Source organism: Hypanus sabinus, chromosome 5 (assembly GCF_030144855.1).
Source record: "Hypanus sabinus isolate sHypSab1 chromosome 5, sHypSab1.hap1, whole genome shotgun sequence".
Lineage (NCBI taxonomy): Eukaryota > Metazoa > Chordata > Chondrichthyes > Myliobatiformes > Dasyatidae > Hypanus > Hypanus sabinus.
The window spans coordinates 49,057,794-49,073,340 of NC_082710.1; the positions used below are offsets into that span (position 1 = coordinate 49,057,794).

General features: G+C 40.3%; 1 protein-coding gene across 4 annotated transcripts in view; it reads right to left on the bottom strand.

Annotated features, from left to right (window-relative positions):
• The window catches only part of cdc42se2 (CDC42 small effector 2), a 129,847-nt gene that overhangs the window by 5,146 nt on the left and 109,154 nt on the right, over window positions 1-15,547 (bottom strand). For all 4 annotated transcript variants that reach the window (XM_059969934.1, XM_059969935.1, XM_059969932.1 and 1 more), the window contains one exon: window positions 3,499-3,603. In XM_059969934.1, coding sequence (XP_059825917.1) covers window positions 3,499-3,603 — 105 coding nt within the window. The remainder of the gene's footprint in view (window positions 1-3,498; window positions 3,604-15,547) is intronic.

The window sequence follows — 15,547 nt, forward strand, 5'->3', positions numbered from 1 at the left end:
GATATGGTAACCACAGTACTGGAATGATTGTTAAGTAAAATAACACTAATTAAAAGCATTAATAAAGGTGGAGAGAGAGAGTGAGAGAGAAAGCACGTGAGAGAAAATGTCATTAATAAGAATTTTGAATTTAATAATATTATGGGAGTTCATTTGTATGTGGGGATGTCATTAAGTTGGGTGCTTGTAGTCTGGGGACAGCCTGCATTCCTCACTGAAATGTACTTCTCTGAGAAGAATCCTTTTCAAAAGTTAATCATCATTTTCGTCACTTTCCCAGAACGGGAGAATTCTGCCTTGTTATATAATCGACAGCTGTTTAAAATAGATATCAAAAAGGTAAGTTCTTCTACAGGTGTCAATTTTAGTCAACATTTTGAAGATGAACTCTGCCATCTTTATCATGGAGATGGTGGATTTTGTCATTGTCACATTGGTTAAAATCGATATCAGTACCCAACTGGAAGCCTGAGAATTTTATGTGTCATACATGCCAGGAAAACACTAGATCAGATATTGTCATTATTAATCTCTTATCTGCAAAACAAGCAAATTCTCTTTATATTCATCTTTACTTGCTCAAGATTGCTTAACTTCTCAATAGCAATCTAAAACAGAACCAATTTTTTAATCAAAGTTGATCGCTCTATTCATTATTGAGTTTACAGTGGTTACTGTCCAAACCAAACACTACAAAACCCTTCGCACCATTTAACACAAATCAGTAGTACAAAATATTTCTCGTGAAAGAGAACTTCTTACACCATCTTTAAGTTTCCATTTTGCACCAATGAACATGCCTAATTCATTGAAATATGATATTTTCATGGTGTCACTGCATCAAGTTCCAGCAATTCTGGACAGAATTCTATCAGACTTCTAATATTGCTTTGATACAGTAAGGCACCAGACATCCACACATGTACCACCAGCCCAGTACGGCAAAGAACCTAACTGAAGAATTTCTGCAACTTGAATTATCTGTAAGGAAATATTATCATAAAATGCAAGGACCTTAATTGCTACAACTTGGAGACATTTAGGTTAAAACAACATCACAGTTCTAATTTGCACTAAGGAAGTGAGTTTGCCAGTTGTTTGTATTTTCCATTACTTTTGCAGGTTGATAGCAGATACAAAAGCACTGCTGAGATAGATGTTGGTAAACCCACTCGGAAAGTTTGTGTACCGTAAAGATACTATATATGTTTTATCCAGAAGGGAAGAAAGATTGAAGTTTTGACTTCAAAGGAGCATGTACAATTTTCTCACAGTTATTTTTTCCCACAGCCCACTAGCAATAAAACTGATGTCACTGCACTGCATAAGCTTTTCGTGAAGAGCCAAGGGCACCATGAAAAATATTCTTGAGCCAGACGAAAGAAAACCATTTCTTGAGCCTATGGGGAATGAGGTTTAACTCCGTGGGTGTTCCTACTTGACCTTAAGGTCAACACTTGACTCACTTTTCCAAGGATTAGTTTCTTTTCCTGATTAAAAAAAGAACTAACTTCCTGGTTCTACTAAAAAATTATTTAAGATTTATACAGAAATATTATAATGTTCCTATATACCATAATGATTTTTTTTGTACTACATCGGATCCAGACCAACAATTTTTTCATTCTCCTTTGCACTTGTCTACTGGAAATGACATTAAACAGCTTGATGATGATTTAAAAAAATAAAACAACCTTTAAAATCTCAGTAATGGCAAATGAGGATCTGACATATGAGTCATTAGTTTGCGGTAGAAAACGGAATGCATGATTTCTTCAACTATTTTATTAAGTACTGTCAAAATACAATTTCGAAGTACTATAGTTATAGCATAGATCAAATTCAAAACTTGAACACATGGACATTATTTTTGGATACAGTACTTCACTAAATTTAAACTCAAAACCAAATTCTGTCATTGTAGATGTTACAATAGCCCTGGTCTAAAGCCATGCTTTTATATTTTGTAGACATGTTTCAATGCCAATAACAGACATATTGCATGGCGAATGACTGTTCATGTGCAGATGATTCCTGCACACCATGAGTATTCCAGTAAAGTCATGTCCTTTTTTTAAAAAAATGTTGAAAGGGGAGTTCCTTCTCCATAGGCAATCAAATTAAAGCTGCACAGTTAGAGGTGTTCAAGCAGACTTGAGCTGATATTGACTTATGGTACCAGGCAAGATATTGTAAAAGCTTCTGTTCTTGGCCTCAGCATATACATATCTATCCAACCTACTGCACGTAACATGCTTTATTGCCATGTAAGGATCCTAAAGGGATTCAGAGTCATAGTTCCTCATATTCATAATGTATTCTTTTCCTAGATGCTGCCTGGCCTGCTGAGTTCCTCCAGCATTTTCTGGTCTCTGAAAGACCCAGTCCAGCAGAGTGGGACTGGCTGCAGTATCATTGGGCCAAATGGCCACTTTCCATGTTGTATTTTTTCCATTCATCAGTCATTTTGATATTGTTATCTGAGGACAGTTGGCTTTCATTTCTGTTTGGAACGCAGTTGCTAAATTGTACAGGGTCATTACTAGCTACTGGAATAAAAGGAATACTGGCATATACAACACTGAGTTACATCCTTTTACAATTACCAATAGAGATGTTGGCCAATAACATACATAGCTCTGGCTGTGTTTCTGACTATTGAGTCACATTCCAGGCTTTTCAACTGCAAGCTGACAATAGCTGCTGAATGAAGCTCGACCCAGAATCAGCTATGATCAGAAACAAATATGACAGGCTTTAAAACAGCCATTCAGTCCTAGTAAAGTTACAAATGAAGTTTGCACCCTGCTTTCATTTTCTGACACTCAAGATGTATGTCGACAGATTTTGTTTATTGGAGAAAGGAGCTTAGATGTAAGTTTTTCTCAAGAGAGGGTTGCAATTTTTTTCTCATTCGTGTAACACTGGAAATGCAGCTGGCACTACTCTTACTTGATTCAGGCCAAAGATGATCAATACCAGCTGTTGAGGAAACAATGCCCTTTCCACTTGGCATATGCCATGCTGACGGGGTGTTTCTTCATTTAATATTTAAGATGTTTTATCAGGAATGAGAATGCTTGCAGAATCATTACAATAAGGAGCCATTAGAATATTTATATGCCATTTGAAACAAAAAAACTTGATGTATACACCAGCCGTGGTAGAGCTGAGTGGATGAACAGCTTAGAGAGGCTGAAAGACTTGTTATTGCTCCTGTGATGATCGATGAAACATAGACCTGGCCAGTTTTGGGTACCTGTCAGGATGCCATTCCCAGCTTTTGAAAGGTCCATAGGCAATTTACTGCTGTGACTCATGGGAACAAAGGCCAGTGCGAATCTCTATTTCATGGCTTGAAGTAAAACATTTAGAAGAGAAGGAAATAGAAGGGACAAAAGTGAAATCCCAAGACATAACTTACACAAAGGATTGATTTATCTTGTAAAGGAAAAAAACTGTGCAATTTGCTCCATAAAAGGAAAAGTTTGTACTCACTGAGTTCATTCCACTATTGAAGACATCTCCTGATCCTACATGGGCGGTGTGGACAAAGTTGGTCGGCTCTCCTATCATACTTCGGTCAATCCGCCGTCGCCTTTTCTGAAATGGAAGGAAAGGCAGTCAGAAGTTGCTCTCAGTCTCACAAGTACATAAAAAGGCACGACTAACAACCTTGTTCCTGTACCTGCTTTCATTGGCCAGGAGTATTGAGACCATCCGTACCTCACTAAGTATGTGCTAGTTGGCTTGTGGTTTATGCCATTAGGGAAACTAAAATGCTGCCAAATATAATTATCTTCCGATTTACCATCACATGTTTCTTTGAAGGCTTCTATTTTTATCAGAACAGAATAAATCCAACACATTTTTTTGCGTGTTTTTACCCCAGCAGGGATCCAGCACGCACGCAGAAAATCTTGTACTGGATAGGTAAGACCTTCTTGCCTTTGTACAGCTGTTTGCCGTAAGCCTCAATTTCAACCTAGATCTGGAGTACAGATGGAACACTAGGAGACCCGTGCGGTGAGAGAAGCGAGACATTGAAGTTGATTTAACCCATGGCCTTCATCAAAATTGCTCTGAAGAGATTATCAGAGCTGCATAGTCCTATTTTTGAAACAATGACTGTATGATGTATTTTTCATGGTTAACAAGTAGTTACATGCTTTGTATCCACTTCTTCCTTTAGATTGTGCAATATTTTCCAGTAATTAACAATTAAGTGAATTTGAACATGTAAAATAAAATCTTAAAACTGTCAAATCTGGAAACTCTTCCCCAGAAATACAGAAAGACCTTGTGACGAATCCATGGGAATCATTGCCATACGCTGTGGAGGCAAAGTCATTGGGTATATTTAAAGCAGAGGTTGACAGGTTTTTGATTAGACAGGGTGTTAAAAGTTACACAGAGAAGGCAGGAGAATGGGGTTGAGAGGGATAATAAATCAGCCATGATAGAATGGCGAGCAGACTCGATGGGCTGAATGGCCTAATTCTGTTCCTTGTCTTATGAAATAACCTGACCTTCACAAATCTGGATAAGAACTTTTCTAACAGCAATGCAATTGTTTTTTTTTAACTCTTTATTCCAAGTTAACAAAATATCTTGCTTCTTATAGTTATTGACATTTATTGATTCTATCTCATCGCCAAGCTTAAGTGTGGCCATAAGCAGAGCACATCATTAAAAACCATGTGAAGATCACGACAAGGAGCACAAGCACACCACAGACAAAAACTGAAACAACTCTCACACTTCCCAAGTGAGCATGTCACAGGAATTAATTGATTTTTCAGGATCATTTTTGGGCTAAAAGCAATAGGAGTCTGAGAAGCAGGCCCGATGGCCCAGAGTCCGTGTTTGTCATCAATCATTGGCAATAATCAACTACACTACTATTAATCCCAGTTTCACATTCCCGTCAACTGCCCCCAGATTTTACCACTCAGCTGCAGAATAACTTAGTGGCCATGACAGGGGAAAAGCAGAGGTGGTGTTTAAATAAGTAAGAGTGTGGCATTACTTTATCCACCTGGGATATACATCCAACACCCCTTATAGGTCAGTATTGGGAATCACCGCAAATCATTCTGTCTAGACAGAGAACACTTGACTGATGCAACATTGAAATTGGGGCCATTTTGGGGTAGCCTACCAGCAGTCGGTAGCCCAAAGGGATCTGTGGAGGGAAGTGGATATTTCACATCTCTGGTTGAGATCCTTCATCTGGACCCTTCACAAGTCCAGATGTGAGGTCTGAACCCAAAACGTCAGCTGTCCATTTCCCTCCAAAGATGCTGCCTGATCCACTGGGTTCCTCCAGCTTTTGCACATTGCTCTGGATTCTGGTATCTGTGTCTCCAATATAGCTGGTTATTTTAAATTATTGTGGGCCAAGAGCAGTAGGGATCTGAGAAGCTATGGCGGGCATCAAAGCTCAGCAAGGTTTTTAATACATGGCCCATTTGCCAATATAGTCAACACTTTTATCAAAGTCTTGCAAAACTATCTCAACTGTGATTTTATTAGCTAGATTGTGAAATGGTCAGCTATTCAATCTCAAGTCAACAAGGCCATTCCTTTTACTAACCACTACCCACTTCTCAGTTATCCTACTGACAGCATATCAACGGATTCACTGCAATCCTCACTTTCGGAATCAGAATCACGTTTATCACTGGCATATATCGTGAAATTTGCTAATTTAGCAGCAGCAGGTGTAGGTGTAGGTGTTATGTTCTTAGAACATAAGAAATAGGAGCAGAAGTAGGCCATCCGGCCCATCAAGCCTGCCCCACCATTCAATAAGATCATGGCTGATCTGTCAGTAAACTCAACTCCATCTGCCTGCCTTTTCCCCATAACCCTTAATTCCCTTACTATGAAAAAACCTATCTAACTGTATCTTAAATATATTTAGTGAAGAAGCTCAACTGCTTCCCTGGGCAGAGAATTCAACAGATTCACCACTCTCTGGGGAAAAAAACTGTTTCTCCCCATCTCCATCCTAAATCTTCTCCCCTGAATCTTGAGGCAATGTCCCCTAGTTCTAGTCTCACCTACCAATGGAAACAACTTTCCTACTTCTATCTTATCTATCCCTTTCAAAATTTTGTATGTTTCTATAAGATCCCCTCTCATTCTTCTGAATTCCAGAGAATATAGTCCCAGGCGACTCAATCTCTCCTCATAGGTTAACCCCTTCATCCCTGGAATCAACCTGGTGAACCTCCTCTGCACTGCCTCGATAGCCAGTATATCCTTCCTGGAGGCCAGAACTGCACACAGTACCCAGGTGCAGCCTCACCAGTACCCTGTATAGTTGCAGCATGATCTCCCTGCTCTTGAATTCAATCCCTGTACCAATGAAGGCCAACAATCCGTTTGCCTTCTTAATAACCTATTGTACCTGCAAGCCAACTTTTTGGGATTCATGCATAATATATAATACATAATATAGAAGAAAAATAATAAAATAATAATCAAAATAAGTAAATTACAGTATACACATGTTGAATAAAAATAAAAAATTGTGCAAAAACAGTAACAGTATCTATAAAAAAAAGTAAGGTAGTGTTCACGGGTACAATGTCCATTTAGTAATCAGGTGGCAGAGGGGAAGAAGCTATTCCTGAATCGCTGAGTGTATTCAGGCTTCTGTATCTCCTCCCTGATGATAACAGTGAGAAAAGGGCATGCCCTGGGTGCTGGGGATCCTTAATAATGGATGCTGGCTTTGTGCATGAAGATGTCCTGGGTACTTTGTAGGCTAGTACCCAAAATAGAACCAACTAAATTTACTACCCTCTGCAGCTTCTGACTAACAACACTGTTGCAAATGGGGGAATGTGTCATAGATCTGACAAATTAGACCATGACTCTGCAGAAAGCAGCAGAAAAGATGCAACCTCAGCCAGCTCCTTCATGGGCATCAAGGACATCTTCAGAAGACAATGCCTGAAGAAAGGGACTTCCATCATTAAGGGCTCCATCACCCAAGACATGCCCACTTCTCATTGCTACCATCATGGAGAGGGTATAGGAGTCTGAAGATACACACTCAAGTGATCAAACAAATCAGGGAACAGAGGACCATATTCTTCCCCACCGCCATCAGATTTCTTAAAGGACGATGCAGCCTTGTACACTGCCTCACTATTTTTGTGTTCTCTTTTTTGCACTACTTATTTAATTTAATTATATTATGTGTATAGATAGATTATTGATTCCAAAGGAAATTACAGTGTCTCAGTATCATTACAAGTACACAGATATACAAATACTAGAAAAGGAATTTAAAAATGTTACCTTAAAATTAAGATGTACAAGATTAACAAGTGAAAGATGAACAAGATTTACAAGATTTCCATGCTGACACTGATAAGATGATAGTGCAAGATTTATAATATTATACAGTTATGGGTGAACCTCCACACCGCCCAGATAAGAAGTGATAGTAGTATTGCATTAGGTGTCTGCAAAAGTAGGGTGTAGTAAACAGATCTAAAGCTGAGCTCTGGTAAACAGAGTTTAACAACAGTCTAACAGGAGGGGGTCATCACTGCCCCAGCTCTAGGTTGACTCATTACTAAGCCTCACAGCCGAGGGCAAGAATGACCTCATACAGCGCTCTCTGGTGCAAACACGAGGAAATCGGCAGACGCGAAATTCAAGCAACACACACAAAATGCTGGTGGAACGCAGCAGGCCAGGCAGCATCTATAGGGAGAAGTACATTCAATGTTTTGGGCCATGACCCTTCCTCAGGACTAACTGAAAGAAGAGATAGTAAGAGATTTGAAAGTGGGAGGGGGAGTGGGAGATCCGAAATGATAGGAGAAGACTGGAGGTGGGTGGGGTGAAGCTAAGAGCTGGAAAGGTGATTGGCAAAAGGGATACAGAGCTGGAGAAGGGAGAGGATCATGGGACGGGAGGCCTCGGGAGAAAGAAAGGGGGAGGGGAGCACTAGAGGGAGATGGAGAACAGGCAAGGAGTGATTGTGAGAGGGACACAGACAGAAGGAGAGAAAGAAAAGATGGTAAAAAGAGGGGAAAATATAATAAATAAATAAATTAGGGATGGGGTAAGAAGGGGAGGGGGTATTAACGGAAGTTAGAGAAATCAATGTTCATGCCATCAGGTTGGAGGCTACCCAGCCGGTGTACAAGGTGCTGTTACTCCAACCTGAGTGTGGCTTCATCTTGACAGTACAGGAGGCCATGCATAGACATATCAGAATGGGAATGGGACATGGAATTAAAATGTGTGGCCGCTGGGAGACTGGTCCACTCTTTGATACAGTTGTCTTAGTCAATTACTGAAAGTAAGACTCTGCAGAGAATGGTGTGGACAGCCCTGCACATCTGTAGATGTGAACTTCCCACTATTCAGGACATTTGCAAAGACAGGTGTGTAAGAAGTGCCAGAAGGATCATTGGGGACACGAGTCACCCCAACTACAAACTGTTCCAGCTGCTACCATCTGGGAAATGGTACCGCAGCATAAAAGCCAGGACCAACAGGATCCAGGGCAGCTTTTTCCACCAGGCCATCAGACTGATTAATTCACGCTGACAAACTGTATTTCTATATTATATTGACTGTCCTGTTGTACATGCTATAAATTACTGTAAATTGCATATTGCACATTGCACATTTAGACAGAGACGTTACGTAAAAATTTTTATTCCTCATGTATATGAAGGATGTACATAATAAAGTCAATTCAATTCAAGTGTTCCTTTGTTTAGCCAAGTGGAATGCAGAGGGTGAGAAACACTGTCCGGAATTTCTGGAGGGTCCTTTGTTTTACCACAGCCTCCAGTGTGTCCAGTTTGACTCCTATAACAGAGCCATCCTTTCTAATAAGTTTATTGAGCCTGTTGGCATCACTTGTGTTGATGCCATTGCCCCAGCACACCACTGCATAGAACATTGGTCCTCAACCTCCGGGCCACGAAGCATGCAGGGTGCAGCAGTAACCGGCGCACACTCAGCACATCTTTAAGAAAAAAGCCAAAATGAACAAGCCAATTCATTAGGAGTCGCCCAGCACGTAAATGTCAGCCGTGCCTCTGGGCCAGGAGGTTGGGGACCACTGGCATAGAAGATTGTACTGGCGACAGCAAACTGGTAGAACATGTGAAGGAGAGGCCTGCATAGTCCAACTGACTTCAGTCTCCTCAGGAAGTAGAGGCAACTCTGGGCTTTCTTGTACACAGCCTCTGTGTCGGTGCTCCACTCAAGTCTGTCATCCAGGTGCACCCTCAGGTACTTACAGGTCCTCACCATCAATAATAAAAGAGAACAATGCAGACTTGGTCTTCCTGAAGTCCTTCACCATCTCCTTTGCCTTACCGATGTTGAGCTGGAGATGATTCAGCTTGCGCCATTTGACAGAGTCCTCCACCACGGCCCTGTTTTCATCCCCCATCCTCCCTTTATACCCCCAGCTACTGCTGAGTCATCAGAGAATTTCTGCAGATGACATGACTCAGTGTTGTATCTGGAGTCTGAGGTAAACCGCGTAAACAGGAAGGGAGCCAATACAGTCCCTTTTGGAGCCCCAGTGCTGCTTATAGCTGTGTCTGACACACAGCTCTGAAGCTGCACAAACTGTGGTCTGCCAGTCAGGTAGTCCATTATCCAGCATACAATGGAAGTGCCAACCTGCATTGAACAGAAATTTCCCCCAGCAATGACTGTATGGTATTGAAGGCACTTGAGAAATCAAAGATCTGATCCTCACAGTGCTGCCCTGCTTATCCAATGGGAGGGGGCTCTGTTCAGCAAGGAGATGGCAGCATCAACTCCAATGTGCTCCTGGTAGGCAAACTCCAGGGGATCGAGGGCTGATTTGACCAGGAGTCAGAGGTGAGATAGCATCTAAGGTCTTCATGATGAGTGAGGTCAGGTCCACCGGACAGTAGTCATTGGAGACTTCGGTCGGCCCTTCGTGGGTACGGGACCACACACACACACACACACACACACACTCACACTTCCTTCAAGGATGACTTTATCAGCAGCCATGGTCTCACTAGAGTACAATACTTCTGCTATTGTCAACTATCTGAGCAAGTCTGTGAAATGTGAATGCCTCTCAAACGGCTTATGCTGTTGGACAGACTTCTTAAGACCAAGTGATCAAACAAATCAGAGAGGTGGAAATGCCCATGTTGCTCTGTTTTGAGTAATAAAAAGGAGCCAAAACAGTAGAAGGGTCAGAATAGTGACCTCACAGGAGGGTCAGCTGACACTATAAAGAAATAGACCCCTGACACATCCATTACACACAAAATTCAAAAAATCAACTGTCATTTTTATGCTGAAGAAGTTTCACCAGTGCACATAGGTAGAACTGTATATTCGCAAAATGATTATAGAACATGAGAATGTTCCAGTTAAACTTTTTCATAAAACATCAAAGAGGTTACAGAGATAGTTTGTGCAACATTTCCAAGCCTTCTCCTGTAGTTTTGACTCCTTAACTCTCCAAATATGGCAACACTGGCTCTACACAAGTAACTCCTTGACTCATTTGAACATTTGCTTTTGAAAGTCTAACCAACTTCATTCCACATCGTTTTTGATAAGCTGCCCAAATGGCTCACACATCGGAAACAAAATCTGTAACTTGCTCAGATAGTAACACAGAGATTCAGCACTATTCTGACATAGACATAACCACGTGATTTGAACGCAAGATAATAAGCAATGCTTCAGACAATGAAAATGGCAAGAAATATTCTAAAAACTCTAGCCTCTACCAGTAATTGGAGAACCATTGGGTTATTCTAAAAACTTATTTGGTTCAGGAATGTCAATCAGGGAAAGAAACCTACCATCCCTACCCTGTCTGATATTATTTTAAAACATCTCTTTCGCATCAAATCATGTAAGCTGAGATGCCTCAAGCAGTAGATTCTTAAATGGCTTCTTTTCCGTGCACTAAAATTTAGACATATTCATTAACAGATGTTCACAAGCTCATAAGACAGTCTGACAAAGCTTTGCTGAAGTGTTAATGAGCCATAATTCATAGAAGGCAATTTTGTGACGGTCTCCAAGAACTGTATTTTTGATCACAAGACAACATCGGCAAAATAGAAAGGTGTATGTGAAAGTGGTCAATAATTGCTGAAGTTAGAGGATCACCGTTAGAACTTTATTTCACCAGCCACAACTGCCCAGCATAGGGGACGATGAGCAAACTCTTGCAGAGATTTCTGAGTTAAGAAACAAGGATTCTGCTCCTAACAGAGGAATGCTAGAATTCGAAGTGCAAGAAAGTGTTGGCATATAAATGGATGTGGCCAAAAAGAACCAAAGTTCACAGTAAATTTATTATCAAAGTACATATGTCATCATATACAACTCTGAGATTCATTTTCTTGTGGGAAATCACAGTAAAAACAAGAAACACAATAGAATCAGAATCAATGAATGACCACAGCCAACAGGACAGCCAAACAGCCAACGTGCAAAATACCCCACAACAAACTGCATATACAAAAGAGGGGAAAAAGTAATAAAAATAAATAAATATGCAAAAAATAGATAACATGAGATGAAAAGTCCTTGAAAGTGAATCCATAGGTTGTAGGCACAGTTTTTGATGGGGCAATTGAAGTTATCCCCTCTGGTTCAAGAACCTGATGATTGAGGTGTGTTACGTACCCCGTAACTGGGTCACTTACCAGCAAAGATAGAGAGGTCCGTTGAAGTCTGATGGTACTATTTTTAACAGTATTTATTGATAAAAATACACAAAATAATATCAATGTAGACATACGGATAATATACATTGTCAATACTAAATCTAAAAGCGCGGGTATAATAATAATCATAAGAAATAGCTCTATCGTTGTCTAGGGGATAATGGATTGTCTGATGGAAATATGAAAGTCACTTTAGGTCATTCAAGCTGCAGCGTTTTGGTTTGAGAGAAAGACGGGTTAAAACTTGCCCAGTCCTTTTATGATGTCAATCCTTGGAGAGTCGTTGGGAGTTGATTTCCCCGTTGTTAGCTAAAAACCGTTCTTCCGTGGTAAAGGACGACCGGTTCCGGGGCAAATGGAAACGGATGCACGTGGCCTTCCTACTGGCTTTTGCTATTACAGGATCGCTAGCGTTTCTTCTGGTGCATCTGAGGAGCTGTTCCCACAGACCCTCTTTTATCCTGACTCACAGGGTCTCAGATATCAATCAGGTTGGGGGTGATGCAATCCCTCCACCAACCAGCCCACTTTGCCTGAGGGCTTCCACGAAGCACAGTATTTTAATACATTGTCTCCAAGAGACAATGGCCGTTTCCCGTAGCTTTATATCGCCGGGGGGGGTCAAGACATTCCAAACGTCTCTCTCTCATTTCCTGGGTCTCCTGACCCAAATCAATAGCGATCCTGCAATTCTCAAAAAGGAGGGGTCTAGGAGGGGTCTGCAGGCGTAACAGGTGTATTAGCTGTTCCTGAACCAGTAGAGAGAAGAGAAATGGCCTGGATGGTGACACACTAGGTAGTTCCCAGTATCACCCATCACAAAGTGCAGATCCAGTGAGGAGAAAGCATATATCCGTTGGAGATCAGACCCATCAGAAAACATACACTCACAGTAGATCGTCACAGAGGAAGTCGTTTCAGATCTGAAAAACAGGTGCCTTCTCAGAAGACCTCCATTGGTTTCAATGAAGTAGAAATGGAGATACTGAAACCCTACAAAATGAGAAAATCACAACTCAATAAGCAGCCCCTGGCCAAACACTACCAGTTGGGATCATACCTGAAATGACAATCTGTCAAGCCAAGTACTTGAGGGACTTCATGCCAGTGTAAAACTCACAGAGAATGGAAGATAATTAGGATGGTTTTTCTGGTCCTTGATTATCAAAAGCAAGTGTTAAAAGTAAGATCAGTTTATGGACAATAATCCTCAAATTTCAAAGTTCAGAGTAAACTTTATTGTCAAAGTACATATACAATCCTGAGATTCATTTTCCTGTGGGCATACTCAACAAATTTATAGTAACTTTAACAGGATCAATGAAAGAGTGCAGAAGACAACAAACTGTGCAAATACAAATATAAATAAATAGTAATAAACAACGAGAATGAGATATTGAGATAAAGAGTCCTTAAAGTGAGACAACTGGTTGTGGGAACATCTCAATGATGGGGCTAAAGTGTGTAGTTATCCCTTTTTATTCAATAGCCTGATGACTGAAGGGTAGTAACTGCTCTTGAACCTGGTGGTGCAAGTCTTGGGCTCTTGTACCTTCCACCTGATGGCAGCAGTGTGAAGAGAGCGTGGCCTGGGAGGTGTAGATCTTTTAAACTCCAAAGTTTAAGGATTACTTCATGGGATTAACTGCTTTCTGGACTGCAACAATGCTGGTGGACATTTTGAGGCAGTCTGCAAGAAAGCCCCAAGAAGCACTGCATTTCTGCTAGTTAATGAATAAACTGATTCACAGAAACAACTTGGAAGCTATGCAAAAATGTGTCACATGCAACTTCTGTTGCATTTAACAGGTTGGGTTGCCATATTATGTAGACCCCAAAAGTTTCACTGTCAAACCGACAATCCAGTTCAATGCACAGCCCCATGAACCAAGAATGCATTAGTTTTAATTCCTATTTGGACTAGATTGATTTACCTTGGATGGCGTTGCAGAAACAGTGCAACAAACCCCAGTAGGCTTGATCTTGTTACTGAGGGAAACCAAAAGATAACATTCTCGTTTGCAATCAAGCAGGGAAGCTTGTTTTATTAAAAGTAATACTGGTTGTAGATAATAACTTTCAGTTTAATGCTATTACGTTTTTTGGTACGTGAATGTTATGCACTTGTGTACTGCATTAAGAATCCACCACTTCAGTACAGGAAGGGGAGAAATGGGAAGAACCCACATTTTGACTTCCCCGTTTCCACAAAGGAAATGCCACAACAAAGCACATCTTTTTAAAGAAGCATTCTACTGATTGTTACTGCTTGTATTCAGCGATGTCTCAACAGTTAAATCATAAATTCAGTCAAAACATTTGCAGATACAGTGCAAATGGAAACCTTGTGGACTGGCTTTTAATTAAAACCTAAAGAATTCCAGATGGATATTTGAACTCAGTATTCCAGGCTTGGAAAGTTTGAAATTTAAATTATGGATTTACTTGGATTCTGTTTCCCCAAATGGATTCTATTCACAAAATGATGTGGCACAGGATCACTTTTCAGCCACCCCATTATTTACTACACTGTCCTCTGGAAATGTAGCATATCTCTTGAGGGAAAAAAAAGATAAGATACTTTCTTTAACTGCTGAATGCAAAAAAGTTAAGAGCTGTGCCTAAATTGAACAACCTGTAACAGACACTCTGAATACAATTAGAGTTATATTGTCATGGAAAGATATGTGGTAAAAGTAACTTATTTTTAAATATATTCCCTCTAAAGAAACTCCTCAGCTCTAAAATACTGCTCAGCAATATCAATTTAAAACAAACTCGAAATAGCTGGAGTGTCAGTTATATACAGCATATATACAGTAGTTAACCATTCACATCAGACTGCAATTTTGAGATGCAATCCACAAAATCATTATTGTTGAGACAATAAGCAATAAAGACCTTTCTGATGACTAGAAAAGTCAAGTCATGAGGTTAGAGCTTCTGTAAGCCATTTCAGTTAAATCTCAATGAACAAAACCTCTGCAAAGGTGTTAATCACAAACGTACATTTCTGCTTTCTATGAACCTTTAATCTGGATTAAAATTCACACATTCTTAATTAAGTTACATCTACAAACCAGTCATATCCCCCAGGTTAATAATATAATTTCCCAACCATTCTATTGCTACAAGATAGGCCTACAAAAGACACTTTTTTTCCTGAGTACAGTTGTTAGATTCAGAAGCTTTCTGCAATAAAAGTTATTTAATTTACTAAGGAACAACATAGTGTTTGCCATGGAACAATTCAACTATGCATAACAATTTCTTTAAGTTTTTGCAATTAGTTTACTGAAGTTTAACAAAATTTGGGCTGCTACAGGATTATTGAACAACCAGATTGGACCAATTAAAATGGACGCTAGAGTGAGACAGAAGAACTACACACTGCAAACCAAGGCGCCCAGGTTTGCATTCTTGTAACTGCAGCGTGACATTGGAACTATCCTGTTGCAATCTGCTGGGCAGTTAAATTCCTTGTGAGATGAGGTGTTGATCCAGGAGTAAGCTCTTGGACAAACCATTAGCAAATCTGTCCTTGATCTAGGTTAATTCCTGACTCAAGGTGGTATCTGTGGCATGGGTTTTTTTTAAACAGAGGCTCTCATATAGAAAAATATGTGGGTTGGTAGGTTAATTGGACACAGTAAATTACCCTCCAGTGTGAACACTAGAATCTAGGGAGAGTTCAAAGTTCTTTCTTGAGGAAGCTGAAGTCACCTGGTCTCTGCACATCTATACTCACGTCATTCTACAAATGCACAGTAGAGATGCTAAATCACTGCATGGTACGGAAACTGCGCCACTGCGGACATGAA